Source organism: Erpetoichthys calabaricus, chromosome 5 (assembly GCF_900747795.2).
Source record: "Erpetoichthys calabaricus chromosome 5, fErpCal1.3, whole genome shotgun sequence".
NCBI classification, from domain to species: Eukaryota; Metazoa; Chordata; class Cladistia; order Polypteriformes; family Polypteridae; genus Erpetoichthys; species Erpetoichthys calabaricus.
The window spans coordinates 224,306,304-224,329,267 of record NC_041398.2 but is presented as its reverse complement, the minus strand read 5'-3'; the positions used below and the strand labels follow the sequence as shown (position 1 = coordinate 224,329,267).

The 22,964-nt window shown below is 40.6% G+C and overlaps 1 protein-coding gene across 5 annotated transcripts in view; it reads left to right on the top strand.

Moving 5' to 3' along the window:
• si:dkey-247m21.3 (5-hydroxytryptamine receptor 4) overlaps positions 1–22,964 on the top strand; it is a 374,548-nt gene that overhangs the window by 106,981 nt on the left and 244,603 nt on the right. For all 5 annotated transcript variants that reach the window (XM_051928663.1, XM_051928660.1, XM_051928662.1 and 2 more), the window contains exons 2-3: positions 20,539–20,629; positions 21,254–21,400. In XM_051928663.1, the coding sequence (XP_051784623.1) occupies positions 20,601–20,629; positions 21,254–21,400 (176 nt within the window). In that variant the 5' untranslated portion in view covers positions 20,539–20,600. The remainder of the gene's footprint in view (positions 1–20,538; positions 20,630–21,253; positions 21,401–22,964) is intronic.

The window sequence follows — 22,964 nt, the reverse complement described above, 5'->3', positions numbered from 1 at the left end:
TGTACTCCACACATCAGGGTGTTATATAACCTGACATTCTGTTTGCTTTCTTAATGGCTTCTGAACACTGTTGGGAAGTCGATAGCTTAGAGTCCACTATGACTCCTCAATCCTTCTCATAAGGTGCACTCCGATTTTCAGATTCCTCATTGTGTATTCAAACCTAACATTTTTACTCTCTATGTGTAGTACTTTACATTTACTGACATTAAATGTCATCTGCCACAAATCTGCCCAAGCCTGTATGCTATCCAAGTCCCTCTGTAATGATTAAAAAAAATTCCAAATTATCTGCTAATCCACCTGTCTTGGCATCATCTGCAAACTTAACCAGCTTGTTACTTATATTCCTATCTAAATCATTTACATATAAATGCAGCCCTAGCACTGACACCTGTGAACACCACTCTTAACTTCGGCCAATTCTCAAGAGGTTCCTCGCACCATCACCCTCTGCTTCCTGTATCTGAGCCAATTCTGCACCCATCTAAAAACATCACGCTGAACTCCCACTTCTTTTAGTTTGATGCCCAACCTCTCATGTGGCACCTTATCACCACATCCACAGTTTCTAACTTCCTTAAGAAGAGTGTTGCTTTGATTGGTGCAGACCCCAAGCAATCCTGAATTAGTGGAGAGTTTGAAAATAGTTGGAAGAAACAAATGGCTTAGTACTGACTAGTTATAATGATTTAACTTTGCCATGGAAACACCTGATACATTTGCTCGGATATGGCAGCAACCATAGCAAGGGTGGGACCCCAGGTTGGACGGAGTGACAGCCTATCACAGGGTGCATACGTCTCTAGCATACAAACATGCTTAGCCACATGGGTCCAGTTTACAGCTGACAGTTCACCTAATCTGCATGCCTGTAGCATGTGAAAGATTAAAATGCAAAATGTAATCAAACGACAAGTTGAGAAAGCACCTTAAAAGTCAGAGTTCGGGCTCTTTAGAAGATGGACAGCTTTTCTTATGCTCTATGCATCCATTCATAATCTGGTTCAGGTGAGCCTACATCAGTATGATCAGGCACGTGCCCACACCAACTCTGGACAGAGTGCCAGTTCATCACAGAAGGACGCTCACAAATATGATACCAGTGCAGTGCTGCCAAGTTCTTCGGAATGTACCCACAATCATTTCTAGTTTTGTTATTTCTTATCTATTTACATTTAGAACATCAGCCCGTCTTATGCTGCCCATCGGGCATTTAATTTTTTCTAACATTTCAAACCAAATTAAAGCAGAAGTTATTGGTTGTAAGAAAGAATATCAAAAAAGCAAACACATGAGTGTGCCTTTCAATGGACTGGTGCCCTGTCCAAGTCTCTGCTTTCTACATACTTTTACCATCTGTTACTTTTTGCATTTTTTAAAAACATCCTTGCTAGTATTCCTACCAGTACACTTCTTAAGGAGGTTTAATTCCCTGAGCCTGTTAGAGAAGGACATGTCGTTTAGTCCCAGTGATCTCTTCTACCCTCGGCTTGTAGACTGTCAATTGAATAATTTTCATAGTATAACAGAAATAAATATGAATGTCAAAGTTGTGGTTTGTATTCTTACACAAAAAAGGAATGGACATCTCCAAAGGTTTAGGACTAGATTTGGACTTCAATTATGTATGCTAGATCTCCTACTGCTTGATTTATACTGATCTGAAATGTATGCCAGTGGTAGATCGATGAGTAAAACTAAAATGAAACAGTAAAGAAATTTGACAAACAAGAGGAAACCATTCAGTCCATCAAGCCCATTTGTGAAGCTAATAGCTAAGCCGTCCCATTAAATCCTCCAGATTCTTCTTAAAGGATGTTGAGGGTTCTGCTTCAACTCCACATCCCAGTAGTTTGTTCCAGAGTCACAAAACTCTTTTCATAAAGAAGTGCTTCCTAGCATCCGTCATAAGCACACTGATGTCCTCGAGTATGTGATTCACCCTTAAGATGAAAGAATGTTGCTGATCTTCTTTATCAATCCCTTTGACGATATTAAATACCTGGATTAGGTCCCCACACAGTCTCCTCTGCTCGAGACTGAACAGGTTTAACTCTCCAAGTCTGTCAGAGTACAACGTGTCCTCAAGTCCTGGGATGCACTCAGTTGCTCTCCTCTGCACAGCTTCAAGTGTGGATCTGCCTTTCTTGTAGTGTGGTGACCAGAACTCCAAACAAAACTCTCACTAGTGCATTATATAGTGTGAGCAGAACATCCCTTGACTTAAATTCAACAGTTTTTATCACATAACCTAATATTTTATTGTGTCAACTGTGACAGATAGGGGGTGCTGTTGTCCCCTTGAACACTCAGACCACACGTCAGACACCAGGTAAAAGTCCAATAATGTTTAAATATATTATAATAACAATGTGCACAAAGCACCTCCACTCCACAATACTCCAATAAACAATCAATAAATCAATACAATCCTATTCCTCCACTCCCAGCAGTTCAGTCACCCTTCCTCCCAACTCGGCTCACTGCTGGGATCTCCCACAGTCCTTTTATAGTCCCTGACCCAGAAATGCTTCTGTCCTTCACTTCCGGGTCAGATGAAATCTTTTTCTTTTCTTCGGCCCGGAAGTACGTCATTTCTTCTGTCCCTGTGACTGGGAAGTACTTCCGGGCTATACGGAAAATATAAGTCCCTGAGCCTCCCTGCAGCATCCCCTGGAGGCCCCCATGGTATCCAGCAGGGCTGTGAATTAAAACTCCAAGGCCCATGATGCCCTGCTGGAAATCGGGGCACCTCCATGTTGCAGGGATGGCTCCAACTGGCGGCTTGGGGGTATTGGCCGGGATAAACTGCCAGCCATATATCACATAACATAAATCCCTAAATCTTCCTCAGACGTCTCTTCCTGTATGCCAGTGTCTCCCATCCTGTATTTATAACTGATGTTCCTTTTGCCCACATGTAGCATTTGGCACTTTTTTTTACTTTAAGCTGCATTTCCCAGGTGTTTGCCCAGTTCTGAAGTTTGCTCAGGTGTTTTTGAATTCCTTTTTTTGTTGCCTCCTCAGGTCCTGCCATCCCTCCAGTTTAAGTGTCATCTGTGAATTTCAAAAGCTTACTAACTTTACCAGAATCAGTGTCCTTAATATAAATCAGAAAAAATAACGGTCCAAGGACAGACCCCTGAGAGGCTCCACTGATGACCTTGCTCCATGTGAAGCATTTTCCTCTTAACAGGTCCTTCCTAAGCAGGACCTTCCTCTCATAAACACATGCTGACTGTTATTTAGTATATTATTTGTATTTAGGAAACTTTCTAATTTATTTCTAATTATAGATTACATTTTATTTTATTTCTTAGTATAGTATAGTAAGGTATAGTATAACATAGCATAGTACAGTATAAAGTGACCATTTGAATTCTGCAAAAGTTGTATTACAGAAATTGAGGCCTTTTGAATTGTGGCATTTCATCCAGTTTTAGTTCCCATGTTGCAACCAGTGTTGCCAGGATAGTCTCCAATTTACTACAACCCAGAAATCAATAAGATGTTTCATTAAATGGATGGATTCTGTATATTAATTGTGCCATATATCTGAGATGGTATGTATTTATATGTTGCACTTATAATTAAAAATTTAGATATATTCAGGAATTGATGGCACATTTTCAAATTTCCCTAAAGGGGAAGGCCAAGTAGTTAATATACACATGCATTATTACTGTATACCCATACTATCTGTGCAAGCCCGTGCTGTAAAAAGCACGGGATCCTAGAAACTATTGAAATCGTCAGAAAATAATTGAAATGTAGAGATGTCAGGTAATTGAAAGGAATTACTCTGGGCATCTCTCTCCTAGGAGGTTTTTTTTTGCCGATGTGCTTGCATCGCTTGTGTATTAACGACTAAACGAGTGACTCTTTCTTCGGAGGTTTCGTTTTGCCGACGTACTCACATCGCTTGTGCATTAGCGGCTAAGCAAATGACTCTTTTTTCAGAAGTTTCGCTTTGCCGGCGGGCTGGCCTCGCTTGTGTATCCTTGGAGGTGGAGCCCTTACCCCGACTCTACCTCTCACTTCTGGGACGGACAGACACACACACTTCCACATGTAGACATTTATATATAAGATTGTCACTTTGCCCCATATTATCAACACTTATTCAGAAAAACTAACTGTCCTTGTACCAAGAGTTCTCACTTCTCTCCTCCCTTTTGCACCTCCAAAGGGATTCCTTCCCAAAAACCCCATCACTCTTCAGTATAATCTGTGCATATCAGCCGGCCATTAGTCACCCTACAGTGTTATTCAGTGCACCCAACAAGGGGTACCACCAGTTTTTTGTTTTTTTTCAACAACAGCCCCCTTTATGAATAATAAAATGACGGGACAAACACAGAGGAAATGTTTCCCTACTCAGGAGTAGGAGGCCATGGCAATGTCACATCCAGGAACCATTGCCAAGGCCCTTAAATCTCCCTCAGGTCCCGAGTAAAATTCACTAACTAGAGGCTCCAGCCCCTTAATAATTAAACTAAACAAGAAAAGAGAACACAGAGACACAATTAATATTGGATAAAAAGGGCCAAAACTGGAATAAATGGAGAGGTTAGGAATGAAGACAGCATCAAAACCCTGACAGAAATAATAATTAACTGTTTAATGTTCCATCTTGCAGCTGTATGGCTTGTACAGTGAAGCAGCAGTTTTGAGAGAGAGAAAATGAAATCTGGAGATGGCACAGTGAGAATTCAAGCAGGGGTCGTATTGGTGAAGAGTACATTTAATAAACAAAGATCAGGACGTATAGCCAGAATCACAATTGAAGAACAGAGCAGTAAGTCGTTCGCCAAAAACAGAATGAGAGCCCAAATAAACAAGAGGGTAGAAAAAGTTGTAACCAGTTATTCATTAATTAACAACATAAAAGATGCTGAAGGTTATTTGTTCATTGTTATGAATGGATTCATCATTTAAACTTTTTTGAGCATTGTTTTCTATTGCTTTAAAGATCTAACACTTGTTTTGGGGGTTTCTTGAGTTCTGTAATCTCAATCTGACTCTGATTTACTGAATTAAAGCTTACTTTTGTTTTTGTTATTTAATTTGGGCCATTTTCACCTCTATTTTCATTTATTCAGGATTGCAGCTATTTTGATATCCTGTCGTTAAGGCAGCCTCTTGTGTTGTTAGGGGCGTGTTCTCAGAGGTCATGACCTCCAGTTAATAACACAATGTGTTTAAAGTGCATCTTCGGAATATCATTGCTTTCCAGTGTTTTGTTGTGTTAGGGTCCTTGGGTGACCATATCTTCCATTTGTTTTTTGCTCTTTGTTATGTAGGATTTACCAGAATGCCTTAAATCCCATATGCTTACCTCACTGTCAGGTACTATATAGTTCAGCGCTTCCTCTTTACTTCCCTTTTACGTCTGAGCGTTTTCAGAGTTTCGCTGGTTCGACGTTGTGTCAGTTATGTTCCAGCTTTCACGTTTAACTTCAGGTCGTTGATTTCTTTTCCTAGTCTGATGTCGGCTTTTATTCCAACCGTAATGTTTGTTTTACGGATGGTTTTGATAACTTTTTCCGCTTCAAATAAAATATCAGCTATTCTCCTTTCTTGCTGTAAAACACTCTTTGACAGTTCGTTCAGAGTTTGTGAGATGCGCCTTCTCATTCTGCATTTCAGTTCTAACACCCTCTAATTAAGCATGCTCAAGTCTGTTGTGTTTGTTGAGGTTCACATTCATTTTTTAGGCCTGTTTTGTTCATTTGTTTTCGTTAATGTTACTTTTGTTGATTATTTTCCCTTTTCTTTGCATTCCTTATTGCATCTATGCTTATAGGCTGCTTGTATTTTGTGGGGGGGCCCTCAAGAGGCCCATCACCAGAAACTGCCCTCCCCCTATAAAGCTGGAGGGTTTCTTGGCGATTCCTGTGATTTATTGGATTTTTTTGACTTCCAGCTCTGCATTTTGACTTCGCCTATGACTTCTGTTTCTGGAGTTTGTTAGCCTGGATTGCTTTGCATTTTTACATACCTCCATTTTGCCATTGTGCTTCATCATATTACAGAGTATTTTTTGTGAAGAATAATGCCTTTTTTTATTAAGGTTTCTGTGTTCACTCATTTATCAAGCCAGGGTTTGGCAGTATATCCCTCTCTAGTAGGCATTATTGTAAGTTCCTTTGCATCTTTTCAGAATTTACATGCTTTGGAACTCTTAGTCATAACAAGGTTAACTGATTCAACATTAGAGATTCTCTACTACTACGACAGTCCTTTCCTCCCATTCTTGCCATTTTTCTCACTTTTCGATTCCGGACACATAAATCCTCTTTATGATTAATGAAAATGGTACTGATTACATTTAACATTACATAAAAAGTAATGTTCATGACAGATACCCTCATAACAGAGATCAGGGTCCCCTCTTGGAGGTTTCTGACTGTGCTGTTGTAGATTTTCTGTAGATTTGTGATTACAATGAGTACCTATGTAAATGAATGCCATCAGAGACCCCCTCCCAGGTCAGGACCTCAGCCACTTGCCTACTTTTTTTTTTGTTCTTTATTTCACCTTATACAATTTCTTGTATTAGGAATTTGTTCGTTTTCGCATACCCCTTGGGGTCAGAGCGCAGGGTCAGCCATTGTACAGCGCCCCTGGAGCAATTGAAGGTTAAGGGTCTTGCTCAAGGACCCAGCAGAGTAGGATCTCTTTTGGCAGTGACGGGGCTTCAAACTGGCAACCTTCGGGATACCAGCACAGATCCTTAGCCTCAGATGCAATTTCCAAGTGTAAAATGTATCCATTTAACTCCCTCATATTCCATCCATCCATCCATTTTCCAACCCGCTGAATCCGAACACAGGGTCACGGGGGTCTGCTGGAGCCAATCCCAGCCAACACAGAGCACAAGGCAGGAACCAATCCTGGGCAGGGTGCCAACCCACCGCAGGACACACACAAACACACCCACACACCAAGCACACACTAGGGCCAATTTAGAATCGCCAATCCACCTAACCTGCATGTCTTTGGACTGTGGGAGGAAACCGGAGCGCCCGGAGGAAACCCACACAGACACAGGGAGAACATGCAAACTCCACGCAGGGAGGACCCGGGAATCGAACCCAGGTCCCCAGATCTCCCAACTGCGAGGCAGCAGCGCTACCCACTGCGCCACCGTGCCGCCTCCCTCATATTCCTCATTTTGCAAATTTTAGTTTTGCCCCCCTCCCCAATTACTAATAATTCTTGAGTAAATCTCCAGTGGAGGCGATGAACCCTTTCCCTCGATTTAATTATTTGCAAAACATATTACACATGTAAATCTTAGTGCCCGTAACACATTGTGCAAGACAGTCTGCAAATAAACACAAGCCGGCCTTTTTCAATTGAGTATCCCCATATTGGGTAATGCAAATATGTCTTCAGCGCCCACTCAGTGGACTGTATGAAATTCTCTCGTTTATCTTCATGAGTTTCCTATCCCAATGGTTTGTGCATTAGATCACCCTGCTGAAAGTCTTCCATTTTTTTTAATCCTGTGATTACTAAACACACCTGCTCAAACATCAGTCATTGTTTCTAAATTGTTGTTATAAGGATTAAGGTGCAGCCTTGCAGTTGCCACCATAACTTAATACAGAGTGGAACAGTAAATAGGACAGAGTGGCAAAAGAGCAGGAGACACCTTTTCACTGAGTCATGATGGAATGTCGAGCACATGCTGCCTTTTTGGTTTAGCCGTTCAGTCTTCTGTTAGTCAAGGCTTGCCTAGGTGATGCATTTAGGTCCCATTCAGTGGTGTGAATAGTAATGGAAATTTTACCAGCACTGGATGAGCCACTTTTACATACGGGTTTGCATATCCTGTTCAAGTGGGGCCGTTCGGTTATGAGCTTCGGTCTACAAAGGGAGGCACAGGGAACTCTTGTACTCCTTGTGTTTGAGCGATGCTGTGAAGATGCCACCCTAGCACAGTTAATTTTGATTAATTAATGCAGATCATCCTTTATTTAAATGTCAAATTTAAATGTCAAATGTACAAAGTAACAGGGATTGTGAAAGAGAGGTGAAAAAGAGAGTGCAGGCAGGGTGGAGTGGGTGGAGAAGAGTGTCAGGAGTGATTTGTGACAGACGGGTGTCAGCAAGAGTGAAAGGGAAGGTCTACAGGACGGTAGTGAGACCAGCTATGTTATATGGGTTGTAGACGGTGGCACTGACCAGAAAGCAGGAGACAGAGCTGGAGATGGCAGAGTTAAAGATGCTAAGATTTGCATTGGGTGTGATGAGGATGGACAGGATTAGAAATGAGGACATTAGAGGGTCAGATCAAGTTGTACGGTTTGGAGACAAAATCAGAGAGGTGAGATTGCGTTGGTTTGGACATGTGCAGAGGAGAGATGCTGGGTATATTGGGAGAAGGATGTTAAGGATAGAGCTGCCAGGGAAGAGAAAAAGAGGAAGGCCTCTTTTTATTAACACATCCACTTCTTTAATGCCTGCAACATACGGTGCGAGGGAAAAACGAATGCAGCTGTCAACAGCCCATTTGGAGCAGAAAGGCCATTGGAACTGTTAGTGGCCACCTAATGATAGGAAAACAATTAACGGCCACAGTAGTTAAAAAAAGGAGTAGACCTTCCTTTACCATTAGGCATCTGATCACTGATGACAATAACCAATCTCACTCCAAAAGAGTAGCCCTGTTCTCATGTGATAGAAAACATTTCATTCTCTTCTTCTAAACTCTGGCATTTCAAACTGTTAGAATCTCAATAACATTTCTTCTACAGGTATACTCTCTGCTTAAATGTTTCTGAAACAGTATCCCATAATCAACATCTTCATTAATGCTTGGATTATATATTTTTTTTCCTATTTTGATGATGTGCTTGTGGTGGTGGTATTTACTAGATGGGGTGCCAGTTTTTTTTTACCATGGCACAGTCACAAACTCACACCCACACTCAAAACCTTTGATATTGCTATAAAATTAGAGACCCATTGAGAACACCAGTGAATGGCAAGCACTCTAGAACATGGGGTCACCAACTCTGTCTTGGAAGACCATCATGGCTGCTGGTTTTTATTCTAACCCTTTTCTTGATTAGTGACCTGTTTTTGCTGCCATTTAACTTCTTTTGAATTCATTTTATTTGACTTCCTCTTGAAGACTCCTTAATTGTTTCTTTTTCCTTAATTAGCAGCCAAACAACAATGAGATACAAAATAAGCCAAAACAACTGGTGTCCATTATACAACATCTGAAAATAAAGAAATATGAAGGTCTCAGGAATGTCAATCTGCTCAGGTTCCCAAAACATTTTACCAGTGCTCTTAGAAAAGAGAAAATCAGCAGTTTCAGAAATGTCTGCTAATGCACCATGAGAGCAGCAACAAGCCATGGAATTAAAGAACGGGTTTAATTAATGACAAGAATCGTCACCTCATTAAGCAACTGGTTGGAGTAAAATTGGTTGGAGTTTGAGACCCTCACATAGTTGGTCTTCTGTTGGCTCACTCACGTCACGTTTCATTTCTGTTTGGGTTCCATTTAAAGAAAGAAATGAAGCAATTCAGAGGAACAAATCTAAAAAAACAATTCAATTAAAATGTATTCACAAGAAGTTAATTAGCAGCACAAACAGGGCACTCATTAAAAAAAGGGTTAAAATGAAAACTTGCAGCCGCAGTGGTCCTCCAGGACCGGAGTTGGCGACTCCTGCTCTAGAATGCCTGAAGGAGCGTTCAAACAGTAACCAATGAATTGAAAAGCTGGCTGTTTAAATCAAAGATGTCTGCATGTACTTTGTATAATAAATAAGCTGAATGATAACCTCTCATATTCTTCAACTTAAACCTATCAGCCTTTTCACTTACTGTATGCAGAGAACTGAGGGACCATCGCCTGGCCTGAGGCCTCATTTATTAAAGAGTATGTTGATTTAAGTGTGAAAATAAGAACATGCCATAAAAATAGGAAAATGCATAACCCAAAAAATAATCAGAATCATAAAACCTGGTGTACGCACATTTCTACACAATTTACCATTTACACAGTGGTGTGCAAAAGTATTCAAAATCATCGTAAATTCAGTTTGCAGCAGCTTCCCGTTTACTTAACGTAATCAAAGTACTTCACAGCACTCATATTGCAATAAGGGCACCTAGCGAGAAAGAAGGTGCTTTTGTTAACTGTAAGCAGTTACTTTCCATACCAAGCACAAAACACACTCTTCTTCTCTCTTTCTCTTTCTCTTCCTCTATTCCTCCTCCAGCAAACTTCATCCTCTTCCTCCCGACTCTGGCTCCCTGAATGGAGTGAGGTGGCTCCTTTTAAGCTGGTCCTGGGAGTGCTCCAAGTGGCTCATTAATCAGACCTGGAATCACTCCCAGGCGATAGGGCTCTGCAGCACCCCCTGGTGCCCCCCCATGGAACCCAACAGGGTTATGCCAAACTCCAACTCCCATTGTGCCCTGCAGGAATCCATGGTGCCACAAGTGCCCAGGAGGGCTTCCCTGTAATGTGCTTGGCAGATGCCCTCTCCCCTGGTCCTTCCTTCCAGCTGGCGTCCCAGCCAGGTAATGGCAATGGTCACCCGTCACAGCACCAAAAGGCCCCATTGTGCATAGTCTATTGGTATCTCTGCTTGAAAATGCACTGCACAGGGACTCACTCCTTGCTCTTATCTATCAACTGGGCTTTCCTGTTTCTAGATTCCTGCAGATAAAGCTACAAGTGTTGCAGATAAATGTACCAAGTATGGGTTCTGTCTTCAGCATATCATTAGGCACCCGGTAAGGTACCACATGAAAGGATAGCGATCAAACTAAAAGAAATGGCAGTTCAGAGCTTGGTCAGTAGGTGGGTACAACATTGGCTCAAACACAGGAAAGCAAATGGTGAAGGTGAGAGGGGAACTCCTTCAGAGTGAAGTGGTGTTAAAAGTTGTGTCCTTCAGGCTGGACCAGAATATAATCAGTAAGCTGGTTAATCTGCTGAAGACACAAACTAGGTGGAAAGGCAGATAATGCAGAATCGGCTGAATTGTTACAGAAGGATTTGGATAACATTGGGCAGATTTGTTACAGGTAAGAAATTTAAGATAAAGAGAGAGAAAGTAGAGAAAGACAAAAAAATGTGTAATTTCCTTTACTACACTACTAGCAAATACAGTAGACTTATCTTGCTCAACCGGAAGAATCACACCACACCATTCTTAAGTCAGTGGGTAACCGATGTTCTATACTACATGAAATTGAAAAAGATCAAATTATCACTTAAAGGATCTGTTCAAAACTTTTTTTAAAATATGTGAGGATCTAATCAATAACATTTTATAATAAGCTTCTGTTTTGGGGTAAAGGATACCCTTCTTTTCTTGCTCCTTTTATAGAGTGGCTGGGGTTGCAGGCTCCTCTCTCTTTCTCTTGGGTGGAGGTCGTATTTTGCTTTGATCTGTTAAATTTGACTTGACTGTATGGAATGTTATCTGTTTCTAATTAAAATCAATAAAAAAACAAATTTAAGATAAGTAAATGTAAAGTATTACATGTAGGAGGAGTAGAGAAAAGCCAAGCAAAATGACACCTTTTATTGGCTAACTAAAAAGATTACAATATGCAAGCTTTCGAGGCAACTCAGGCCCCTTCTTCAGGCAAGATGTAGGAGGAGAAAAATGTTAGATTTGAAAACACAATGGGGGCGAATAAAACTTGAAAATACACCTTATGAGAAGGACCTAGGAGTTATAATGATCTACCTGTACATCCAGACAGTGTTTAGAAGTGATGAGGAAGACTAGATAGATAGATAGATAGATAGATAGATAGATAGATAGATAGATAGATAGATAGATAGATAGATAGATAGATAGATAGATAGATAGATAGATAGATAGATAGATAGATAGATAGATAGATAGATAGATAGATAGATAGATACTTTATTAATCTCAAGGGGAAATTCACAATTTCAGGATCACAGAAGGCACCAAAGGCTTAAAACGCCACTTTCTCGCAAGCTGCTTCATTTTTAGCTTAGTGCCAGCTCTGCTGCCACGATACCGCCTTCTTACCTCATTGGGTAAATAGGGAACCACGCTGACACTGGTATTTGTTCTCAGCGCTTGAAGTTGACTACTTGAATAAACGAGTCTCCGCGTGTAAAAATCCACATCCACGTAGTAAAAGTAAAAGTGTCCAGGGATCGAATCCACATAAAAGAAAGAATGTGATAGGAGTGATCAATAAAAAAAAAAAAAAAAAAAAAAAAAGGTAGACAAATAAATTCGTACACGGAGCTGCTGAAAAGGCTGCCACTCTTGGCGATGCCTGAGTCATATATGAGTATAGTATGACTAATATGATGTTAGGTTATACCGCACAGTGTGAGGAGTTCAAGTCAAAGGAGGTTATGCTTAAGTTTTAAAATGCACTCACCTCGAGTACTGGGCACACTTTCAGCCTTCACATTACAAAAAAGACATAGCAGCCCTAGAGAAAGTCCAGAGAAGAGCAACTGGTCTGGTTCTGGGACTAAGAGGTATGAGCTGTGAGGAGAAAATTAAGAAGATGAACTTTTTTCAGTTTCAGAAAATGGAGGTTAAGTGGTGACAAGAGCAAAGTGTTTAAAATTATGAAGACAAGTAAACAGTGGATCCAAGTTGTTACAGTAAAATACAGGGACATGGTTGGCAACTTTTTCAAGTCAGATTGTGCATAAAAGTTTGAAAGAACTAAAGACACTTGGAATAAATTATCAAGTAGTGGGGTGGAGAGGAGGACTTTAAGGACCTTGGAATCTCGACTTGAATGTAATTTTGGAGAAATTAGGTCAGCTTTGCTAGGTAAATAGGATGGATGATCTACTTGGCCTGTTCTCTTCATAGTGTTTCTAACGTCCTAAGCATCTTTAAGATTGTATTCACCAAGACTGCCGTCATAATTAGAAAACTACCAGTAGAGCCACAACAGGCACCTCGCTACACTTGACATTATTTTAATTGTTTTGAGTACACTACTTTGCACAATTTTTGCACTTTTAATTCTCTGATTGAATACACTATGATGATATTCTGCCTAATTTATAGATAGATAGATAGATAGATAGATAGATAGATAGATAGATAGATAGATAGATAGATAGATAGATAGATAGATAGATAGATAGATAGATAGATAAAAGGCACTATATGATAGATAGATAGATAGATAGATAGATAGATAGATAGATAGATAGATAGATAGATAGATAGATAGATAGATAGATAGATAGATAGATAGATAGATAGATAGATAGATAGATAGATAGATAGATAGATAGATAGATAGATAGACATTTTGTCTTTTGCCACAGTCACTTCAATTCATTTTTTACTTCATCAAGCAACACTCATTACCCAAGAACGACAAAGCAAAAACAGGATTTTAGAAAGTTTCAACGCTTTACTGTGACATTTGAAGTCTGGCTGAGCTGCATGCCATTCTATTGATAATCACTGATGTTTCTACACTTTGTTTGGAGTCCACTTGTCATCAATTCAAATAACCGGACATGATTAAGAAAGGCACATAGTTCTGAATTGGTGGTCCCACTCACAGTGAGGTAGGCATATTGCTGTTGGTATAGAGGAGCCCCCCTTGTCCCCTAGTCTGGCAAGGAGGCCTTGGCTGTGGGTTAGGGATATCACAATAGAAGACCTATAGAAGGTCCCACAGATGAGCAAAGACCAAGCCATGAGGTCAAAAAGAATGCCTGCAGAGCTTAGAGAAGAGGATTGTGTTGAGGTACAGATCTGGGCAAGGACACACAAACATTCCTGAAGATTCCCAAGAGAACAGTGGCCTCCATAATTCTTAAATCAATGATGTTTGGAGCAACCAGGACTCTTCCTACAGTTGGCTGCCTTGCCGAACTGAGCAATCAGAATAGAAGGGCCTTGATTAGATAGATAGATAGATAGATAGATAGATAGATAGATAGATAGATAGATAGATAGATAGATAGATAGATAGATAGATAGATAGATAGATAGATAGATAGATAGATAGATAGATAGATAGATAGATAGATAGATAGATAGATAGATAGATAGATAGATATTTTATTTTTCCCTACCATTTTCTATGCCCACTAAATGCTAAGCAGGGTTGTGGGGAGCTGGATCCAATCCCAGCATGCTTAGGGCTCTCACAATCACGAACAAGCAATCAGCCGAATTCCCAATTAAGTACTCAGTGGCTGATTGACCCTCTGGTGATGCCAGGGCCTAAACTGGTCCTCTGGTCACACCACAAACTTCAAGGTATGCTTAACCACAATCCAATTAGAGACAGGGGATGATTAGGGTACCAGAATGGGTCAATTCAGTCACAATGGGCAATTCAGCCTGGACATTGGGGGAACACTCAACCCCTTCTAAAGGATGCTCAGGGATCTTTTATCACCACAGAGAGACAGGACCACAGTTTTATGTCCCATTTAATGAAGGTTATACCCATCAATGCACTGACACACGGACCACTGATGGCCACAACAACACCTCAACCATTTTCTATATCCACTAAATGCTAAGTAGGGTTACGGGGAGCTGGATCCCATCCCAGCATGCTTAGGGCTCAAGGCAGGAACAATCCCTGGACAAGGCCCTTGTCCATCGCAGGGTGAACACCCACACACGCTCACTCTGGCCAGTTTATTGTTACTGGTCCACCTCACCTGTATGTCTTTGAACTCTGGGAGGAAATTGGAGCACTCAGAGGATACCCACCCATTAAGAAGGTCCTGGGATGCAAACTCTGGTCTTTTTACTGCAAGGCTAAAACTGCTAAACACAGAATTTTATTTGTTCCCAGGGTGAAATTTGCCTTTTCACAGAAACTCTTTAAATAAATAAATACATAATTTAAGGGACAGATACAAAAATATTTATCCACACACACTATGGTTTGAACACACACTGGAATGACTACAAAGGAAGAAAAACTTCCTTTAAATAGGCGTATTGCTATTGGTATAAAGGAGCCCCCCAGTGCCCATATCTGTCCTTGTTATGACTATCGGTGTCCCGGATAAAGGAAGGAGATCATGGCTGTGGGTTTGGGATATCACAACAAGCCAACTCCCCAAAAGAGAAGGTTTTACACACACTCATTCATAATGGAGCAATTTACAGTCACCAGTTAACTAACTTGCATGTTATCTTTCAATCACGGAAGGTAAACCCGAGTATTCAACGAAAAACCTGATTAGAACCCAGGAAGAACATGGATACTCCATAAAGACAACACTTTGGCATGTAATTCTAGCTCACGCTTCTGGAGCAGATAGGCAGTAATGCTAACCACAGCCTCACTCACCTCCACTCCAAACAATCACTGGATGAGTGAGGAATATGAGCTGTAAATATCTGAAAGTTGGCTTCAACACAGTAAAATGTTGAGCAAGCGTGTCAAAGCCGAGCTGGGAATGACTAATGTGACATTACTTATATGACTGTTCTAAATGAATGACTGGCAAGGATACATCTTTATTATGGTTGACACTAATAGCCTTCTTATTCTTTGTCACAAAAGATATTTTTGTCTCATGCTGATTAGCAAGCAAAGCAGGGCATTAATGAGAAAGAAGGTATTACCATTTTTTTAATGTCTTTAGAACCTAATTTAGAGAATAGTGACAATCATTGAAACAAATGTTACTGAAGGCCCACATCTCAGTTTTGCCCACAGTAAGTCCGTCGTCCTTGTGTCACCTCTTGAATAGTGTCACTTGTGTTTATTACAAAGGTGCCTGTGTCTAAGAGAATGGACCATAAAATAAATTGTGAGCCACGCTACTTAGTTTGCATAGCAGATTGGCTTTATTTATTCAAATTTATATCTAATATTAAACCAACCTGTAACAATCACATTTGTGTATGTTTTGGGTTGTTTCTTCTTGGGTTTGCAAAATTAGAATAAAGGCAGGTTTGGTCTGCTATCTAGCATGAATGCACTGGAGAGGTCAGCCAGCTTTGCAGAAAGCACCACGTATAGAACTCTTCAAGCGTAACATGTTAGTGTCTTTCACCAAAAAATATGTGAGTCCTTCACCTTGTGTGACTCAGCTGTTTGACAACTGCATGAGTTTAATTCCTGGCCTGGCCATATTCTGTATGTTCTTCCCATGTCTTCAATATGGCAACTCCAGTTAGGCTTGATATAAGAAAGCGTTTGTGTGCCCTGTGATCAGGGGCCAGTGCCACCATTAGGGCACAGATCATAAATAGGGGGTTTGGGTAGGACTTTGCTATCGAACACTCGGCTGCCATTTTTCAATAGACAACTGTTGTTTGCTTTCTGAAGTGGTCTGTATTTGTAGTTATTTATTAAGAAAATAAAATAAAATAAATTCAGTCAGAGTGAGAAAGGTATATATTGTGTATTTGTATGTTCATTAACAAGTTAATCTTGATTGACATTCCTGTTGTCCAGTAGAATATCAGTGGGTGGGATTTTAAAGGGGAAAAAGGAAATTCTTAAAAGCTGTTTTTTTTTCCTGTTACTGAGAGAACCCAATGAGAAACTGACATGCAAAATAAAACGAGTTAAGAATCATTTATCAGCATCTATGTGTCATCTATCAATAATATAGCATATCAGTAACGGCGCACTGTACAATAACGTGCAGTGAATACACTTGACTTGAGCATTCCTAGTTTTCATCCTCTTTCTCTGTACGTTTACCATTAGTTTGCTCAGAGGTTGATGCGCTTGCTGATTCCTGAGCAGATCTTCTTTTCTCCACCCTAGCGGCCTGCTTCTTCTCTTCTTCTGTCGGCATCTTTTCACATTTAAACTGATTAAGTCAGTGTTTTTGTTACAAGTACTTAGTACATTTTCCTACATTTTTCACTTAAGCTGGCACTTAAGTCTTCAATCTGCCTTAAGAATGATTTAAGATATGAAGAGGTAGGGGAAGTGACAGCGAAGGTGGTAGGGAATGAGAATGGCGCTCATACGCATGCGCCGCACGGCCGCCCTGCTGCCTGCTGCCGAGAGTTGATTCTACAATAAAATAAAATCAAAATAAAAAGACGAATAACCTTGGAGGTCAATCATCACCCCAAAAGCAGACAGTAGAGGTCACGTAGTACATGTGTACCAAATTTCAGGTCAATAGTTCAAACAGTTTGCAAACTACAGATGATTTAAAATCCTGAACAGACAAACGAACAGCCGCAGTAGCGTATTATATAAGAAGACGTTGCCGCTCTGTACTTCAGATGTCACAGCTACCTCTCTTTGCGCACACAAAACATTTTAAGGGCTTCGTGTCCCCATCTTCTATCTTTTCAGACTGTGTGGATGTCTCGTCCCATTGACTGTGTGCCTAATGTTTTCATTTCCCTAAAAATACCCCAAACACTTCCAGCTTTAGTGGCAAGGGGTCAACATGGTTTCTCAAAGTTGGAACTTAGCAAAACTTACTTGTGCTCCACAATGTTGCAAAACAGACTTGTAAACTTGGTACCAATGTCAATTGAATCTGAGTTAGCTTCCACACTGGATTTGAGAGATTTAGTGAAGCACTTTCCAAAGCAGAAAGAAGGAAAAATTCAATTTCAATTATGTAATCTATGTGTAACGTTTTGTGCCGTAAATATGTCACAAAATATGTCAATTTAAATTATTGTTTCCTTTTTCTATAATATAAGTTTAAAAACAGTAACTTATTTGTAAAACAAGGGGGGCACTAATAAGCTTAGCCTTGGGCACAAAATAACTTTACACACTACACTGCCTACGATAGATGGCAGTCCGTCTGGGGTTCACTACTGCTGAATAGCCAGTTCCTCTGGACTAGACTCCTGCTATTCACAACTCTGATGGAGAAAAGGAGTAACGAAATAAGATGAATGAAGGGCATGAAATGCACACACAGCGCCTTCAGAAAGTCACTTGTTTCACATTTTGTCTTTTGCTACAGTCACTTCAATTCACTTTTTACTTCATCAAGCAACACTCATTACCCAAGAACGACAAAGCAAAAACAGGATTTTAGAAAGTTTCAACGCTTTACTGTGACATTTGAAGTCTGGCTGAGCTGCATGCCATTCTATTGATAATCACTGATGTTTCTACACTTTGTTTGGAGTCCACTTATCATCAATTCAATTAACCGGACATGATTAAGAAAGGCACACAGTTCTGAATTGGCGGTCCCACTCACAGTGAGGTAGGCATATTGCTGTTGGTATAGAGGAGCCCCCCTAGTCCCCTAGTCTAGCAAGGAGGCCCTGGCTGTGGGTTAGGGATATCACAATAGAAGACCTATAGAAGGTCCCACAGATGAGCAAAGACCAAACCATGAGGTCAAAGGAATGCCCTGCAGAGCTTAGAGAAGAGGATTGTGTTGAGGTACAGATCTGGGCAAGGACACACAAACATTCCTGAAGATTCCCAAGAGAACAGTGGCCTCCATAATTCTTAAATCAATGATGTTTGGAGCAACCAGGACTCTTCCTACAGTTGGCTGCCTTGCCGAACTGAGCAATCAGAATAGAAGGGCCTTGATTAGATAGATAGATAGATAGATAGATAGATAGATAGATAGATAGATAGATAGATAGATAGATAGATAGATAGATAGATAGATAGATAGATAGATAGATAGATAGATAGATAGATAGATAGATAGATAGATAGATAGATAGATAGATAGATAGATAGATAGATAGATAGATAGATAGATAGACATTTTGTCTTTTGCCACAGTCACTTCAATTCATTTTTTACTTCATCAAGCAACACTCATTACCCAAGAACGACAAAGCAAAAACAGGATTTTAGAAAGTTTCAACGCTTTACTGTGACATTTGAAGTCTGGCTGAGCTGCATGCCATTCTATTGATAATCACTGATGTTTCTACACTTTGTTTGGAGTCCACTTATCATCAATTCAATTAACCGGACATGATTAAGAAAGGCACACAGTTCTGAATTGGCGGTCCCACTCACAGTGAGGTAGGCATATTGCTGTTGGTATAGAGGAGCCCCCCTAGTCCCCTAGTCTAGCAAGGAGGCCCTGGCTGTGGGTTAGGGATATCACAATAGAAGACCTATAGAAGGTCCCACAGATGAGCAAAGACCAAACCATGAGGTCAAAGGAATGCCCTGCAGAGCTTAGAGAAGAGGATTGTGTTGAGGTACAGATCTGGGCAAGGACACACAAACATTCCTGAAGATTCCCAAGAGAACAGTGGCCTCCATAATTCTTAAATCAATGATGTTTGGAGCAACCAGGACTCTTCCTACAGTTGGCTGCCTTGCCGAACTGAGCAATCAGAATAGAAGGGCCTTGATTAGATAGATAGATAGATAGATAGATAGATAGATAGATAGATAGATAGATAGATAGATAGATAGATAGATAGATAGATAGATAGATAGATAGATAGATAGATAGATAGATAGATAGATAGATAGATAGATAGATAGATAGATAGATAGATAGATATTTATTAATCCCAAGGGGAAATTCACAAAATTCACAATCATCGGACAAGCCTACATTTTTCCAGTCTTCATCTGTCCAGTTTTGATGACCCTGTGTCCACGGCCAACAGGAGTGAAACCCAATGTGGTCTTCTGCTGTTTTGGCCCATTTGCTTCATGGTTTAATGTCTTGTGCAATCTGAGATGCTTTTGTGCCCATCACAGTTGTACTGAGTGATTGTCTGAGCTACCATAGCCTTTCTATCACCATTCTCCTCTGACCTCTCTCATCAACCAGGTTGTTTCTGTCAGCTGAACTGCCACTCGCTGGCTGTTTTCTGTTTTTCACACCATTCTGAGTAAACTCTAGTGACTATTGTACATGAAAATCCCAAGGGATCAGCAGAAATACTCAAACCAGCCCATCTGGCACCAACAATCATCCCACAATTGAAATCACTGAGGTTTCTGGTGTTTTCTGTGAACATTAACTGAAGTTCCAGACCTGCATCTGCATGACTGCCACATGATTGGCTGACCAGATAAGCATGGATAAGCAGGTGCACAGCTGCTGCAAATAATTTCCTTAGAGACAGTATTCTTACATCATTAGAGAAAACTTTTGCAAAGATATCAGGAGCTCCACACACCCCTTTCCAGCAAACTCATATGACACCCCATACTCACCCAATCCATCTACTCAATTCATAGGAAGAGTCACCAGAGACATGAATGTCACTGCCGAGGTAAGTAAACCTCCTGACGAGGTTGACATTCTCTCCGCAGACAGACACACTGCTGATGGCTGTGCCCAAGAGGTCATTAAAGGCCTAAACTGGCCCTAGTGTGTGGTTGGGATCTGTGTGTGTGTGTGTGTGTATGTCTGTGTTTGCCCTGCGATGGATTGGCATCCTGTCCAGGATTTGTTCCCTGCCTTGCGCCCAGTGCTAGCTGGTATAGGCTCTAGCAGAGCCCAGTGACCCTGTGAGGACTAAGAGAGTTTAAAAATGACTGACTGACTGACTGACCTTCAACATTTATTCTTTGTACTTTTAACTTAATGCAGTTATTTTGTTATTGCAGGGGGACTACAATTTCTCACCCAGAGGAGTCCAGTCCATCGAAATCCATGCAGATGACCAGTGATGGCCACAGAATCTGACCCCACAGACAAGTAATTTTTTAAACTTACAATTTCGTTGTCATGTATTTTTCAGTTTGCTTCCTTAATGATAAACTAAGTGTGGAGGTATGTTGTCTATTTTTTGCTGTAGAAGAGCAAGTGAGTAAATATGGCCAGTCCAGAGCTGGTGTCCACTTTGTGTGCAATGCTGCTGTGATCAGCTCTGACCTTGGCAACCCTGAACTGAACTGAATAATGAGTTAGAAGTGGATGGATGAATGGATGGATTTAGGATTGCTGTTGTCAAATCTAATGATCATAGAATGAAAGCTGATAGAGGGGCACAATGTCCAGAGTTTGACTCCAAGTGCCTGATCGCTCTTCATGTTGTTAATGTGTTTGTGTTGGTAACTTCCACATCCAGAAATATCTGTGCATGTTATGTTAAGTTTATATGGCAATTCTAAACTGGCCCTGTGTGGGTGCGTACAAGAGTGGGCTCTTGGATACACGGACCTAATCTCCAAGACTCTTGACTGCCTTGAACCCAGAGCTGCTGGGATAAGCTTCAGCACCCTCATGACCCTGACGTGGATTAAACAGATGAGAAAACATCATGGTAGCTCCTAAAAATCTGCACTTCGATTGATTCGTGTCATTTCTTAATTCCTGCAGGTCAGCTGACAGCGTGGAAAATGCGGATCACCTCTTAACTACAGCAGAAAGAATCACCCTAACATTTTTCCTTGCTGTCATTATAATTATGACCATACTTGGCAATTTGCTTGTCATGGTTGCTCTCTGCAAAGACAGACAACTCCGGTAAGAGAATATTTATGTCTCTTGTTTAGAGTAAGGTGATCATACCAGGTACCTGCTGGGATTCACTTCAACTGAAATAAAATTATTAACATTAAAGGTTTTGTAAGTGTAACCTCCACTCTAAAGCATCAATCAATGGGAATACTTCTGTCTTCGTAATATGTGTATATCATCTGGATTTAATTTTTATTCTGTGCCATCATTTCATTCAGCCATAAATTGAACATGCTTAATCTCATTAGTTGTCATGGGGCACCAGAATCACAGCAGCTTGGAAACCATCTATGCCCAGGGTGCCAACCTATTTCATGGCACACTCTCATTCACACACTCTTAACAAGCCAATTTACCAATTAACCTAAAACGCCACTCCACGGGAGGCAAGAAAAAAATCCATTCATGACCTGGGTGAAAAAAGTCAAGCCAAATTTTATTTGTCACATTCAAATTATGCACAGAGTACAACATGTAGTAAAATGCTTAGTTGCTAGATTCCATGACTGTGGAATATAAAAGATAATTAAATGCATCACTTTATAAATATCAATAAAAATTATTATGTTAAATGAGTACAATAGTGTGCATTGTAACTGATGTGAAAGGATTCCACAGGGCACAAAGAAAGGTTTGGGGGCAACCACCCCGTATACTTGAGATAGGCTGCCAAAACGGAAGTTTGTGGTTCAAAATGGTACAGGTCTTAACAGACATCAGTCCAACACAGAACAGTACAGACAAGCAGACATGGTGGTTTTAAAGCCAGGCAGGGGAAGTGATATCATCGGGGCAGGAACTTAAAGTGATGTCATTGGAACCGGAACCAGAAGAGACGTTATCAGGCCAGAACCGAAAGTGATGTCGTCGCGTCCTGATGAAATTTTCTGTAGTTGGTCTGCTGATGAAAAAGAGGAAGGATCAGTGCATTCTGCCACCCTCTTCTCTGGCATGGAATTATCTATTTGTGAGACTTCAGCTTCCTCCCATGCGCAGGTGTGTGACACTGAATTATAACAAATGTAACAGATAATAGTGCAGCACAGTGGCACAATGGCAGCGCTAATGCATTATAGTACTGCGAGCAGGGTTTGCATGGAGTTTGAATGGTCTCCTTGTGTTTGGGTGGGCTTCCTCCGACTGCTTGAGTTTCCTCCCATAGTTCAAAGACTTGCAAGTGAGGTGCACTGGTGATGATAAAGTAGATCAAGTGAGTATGTGTGTGTGTGTGTGTGTTCTCCCTGCGATGGATTGGTGCCCTGTCCAAGGATTGTTCCTGCCTTGTCCTCTATGCTTGCTGGCATAGGATCAAATATTTATTATATAGTGCTTTTCTATCTATCTATCTATCTATCTATCTATCTATCTATCTATCTATCTATCTATCTATCTATCTATCTATCTATCTATCTATCTATCTATCTATCTATCTATCTATCTATCTATCTATCTATCTATCTATCTATCTATCTATCTAATTTAATAACTTAACTAACTTAATGTAAATGAGTTAGCAACAGGTCATCATAGAGCTTTAGGCACTGTCCTTTCTTAGGATGAGGATGGACTG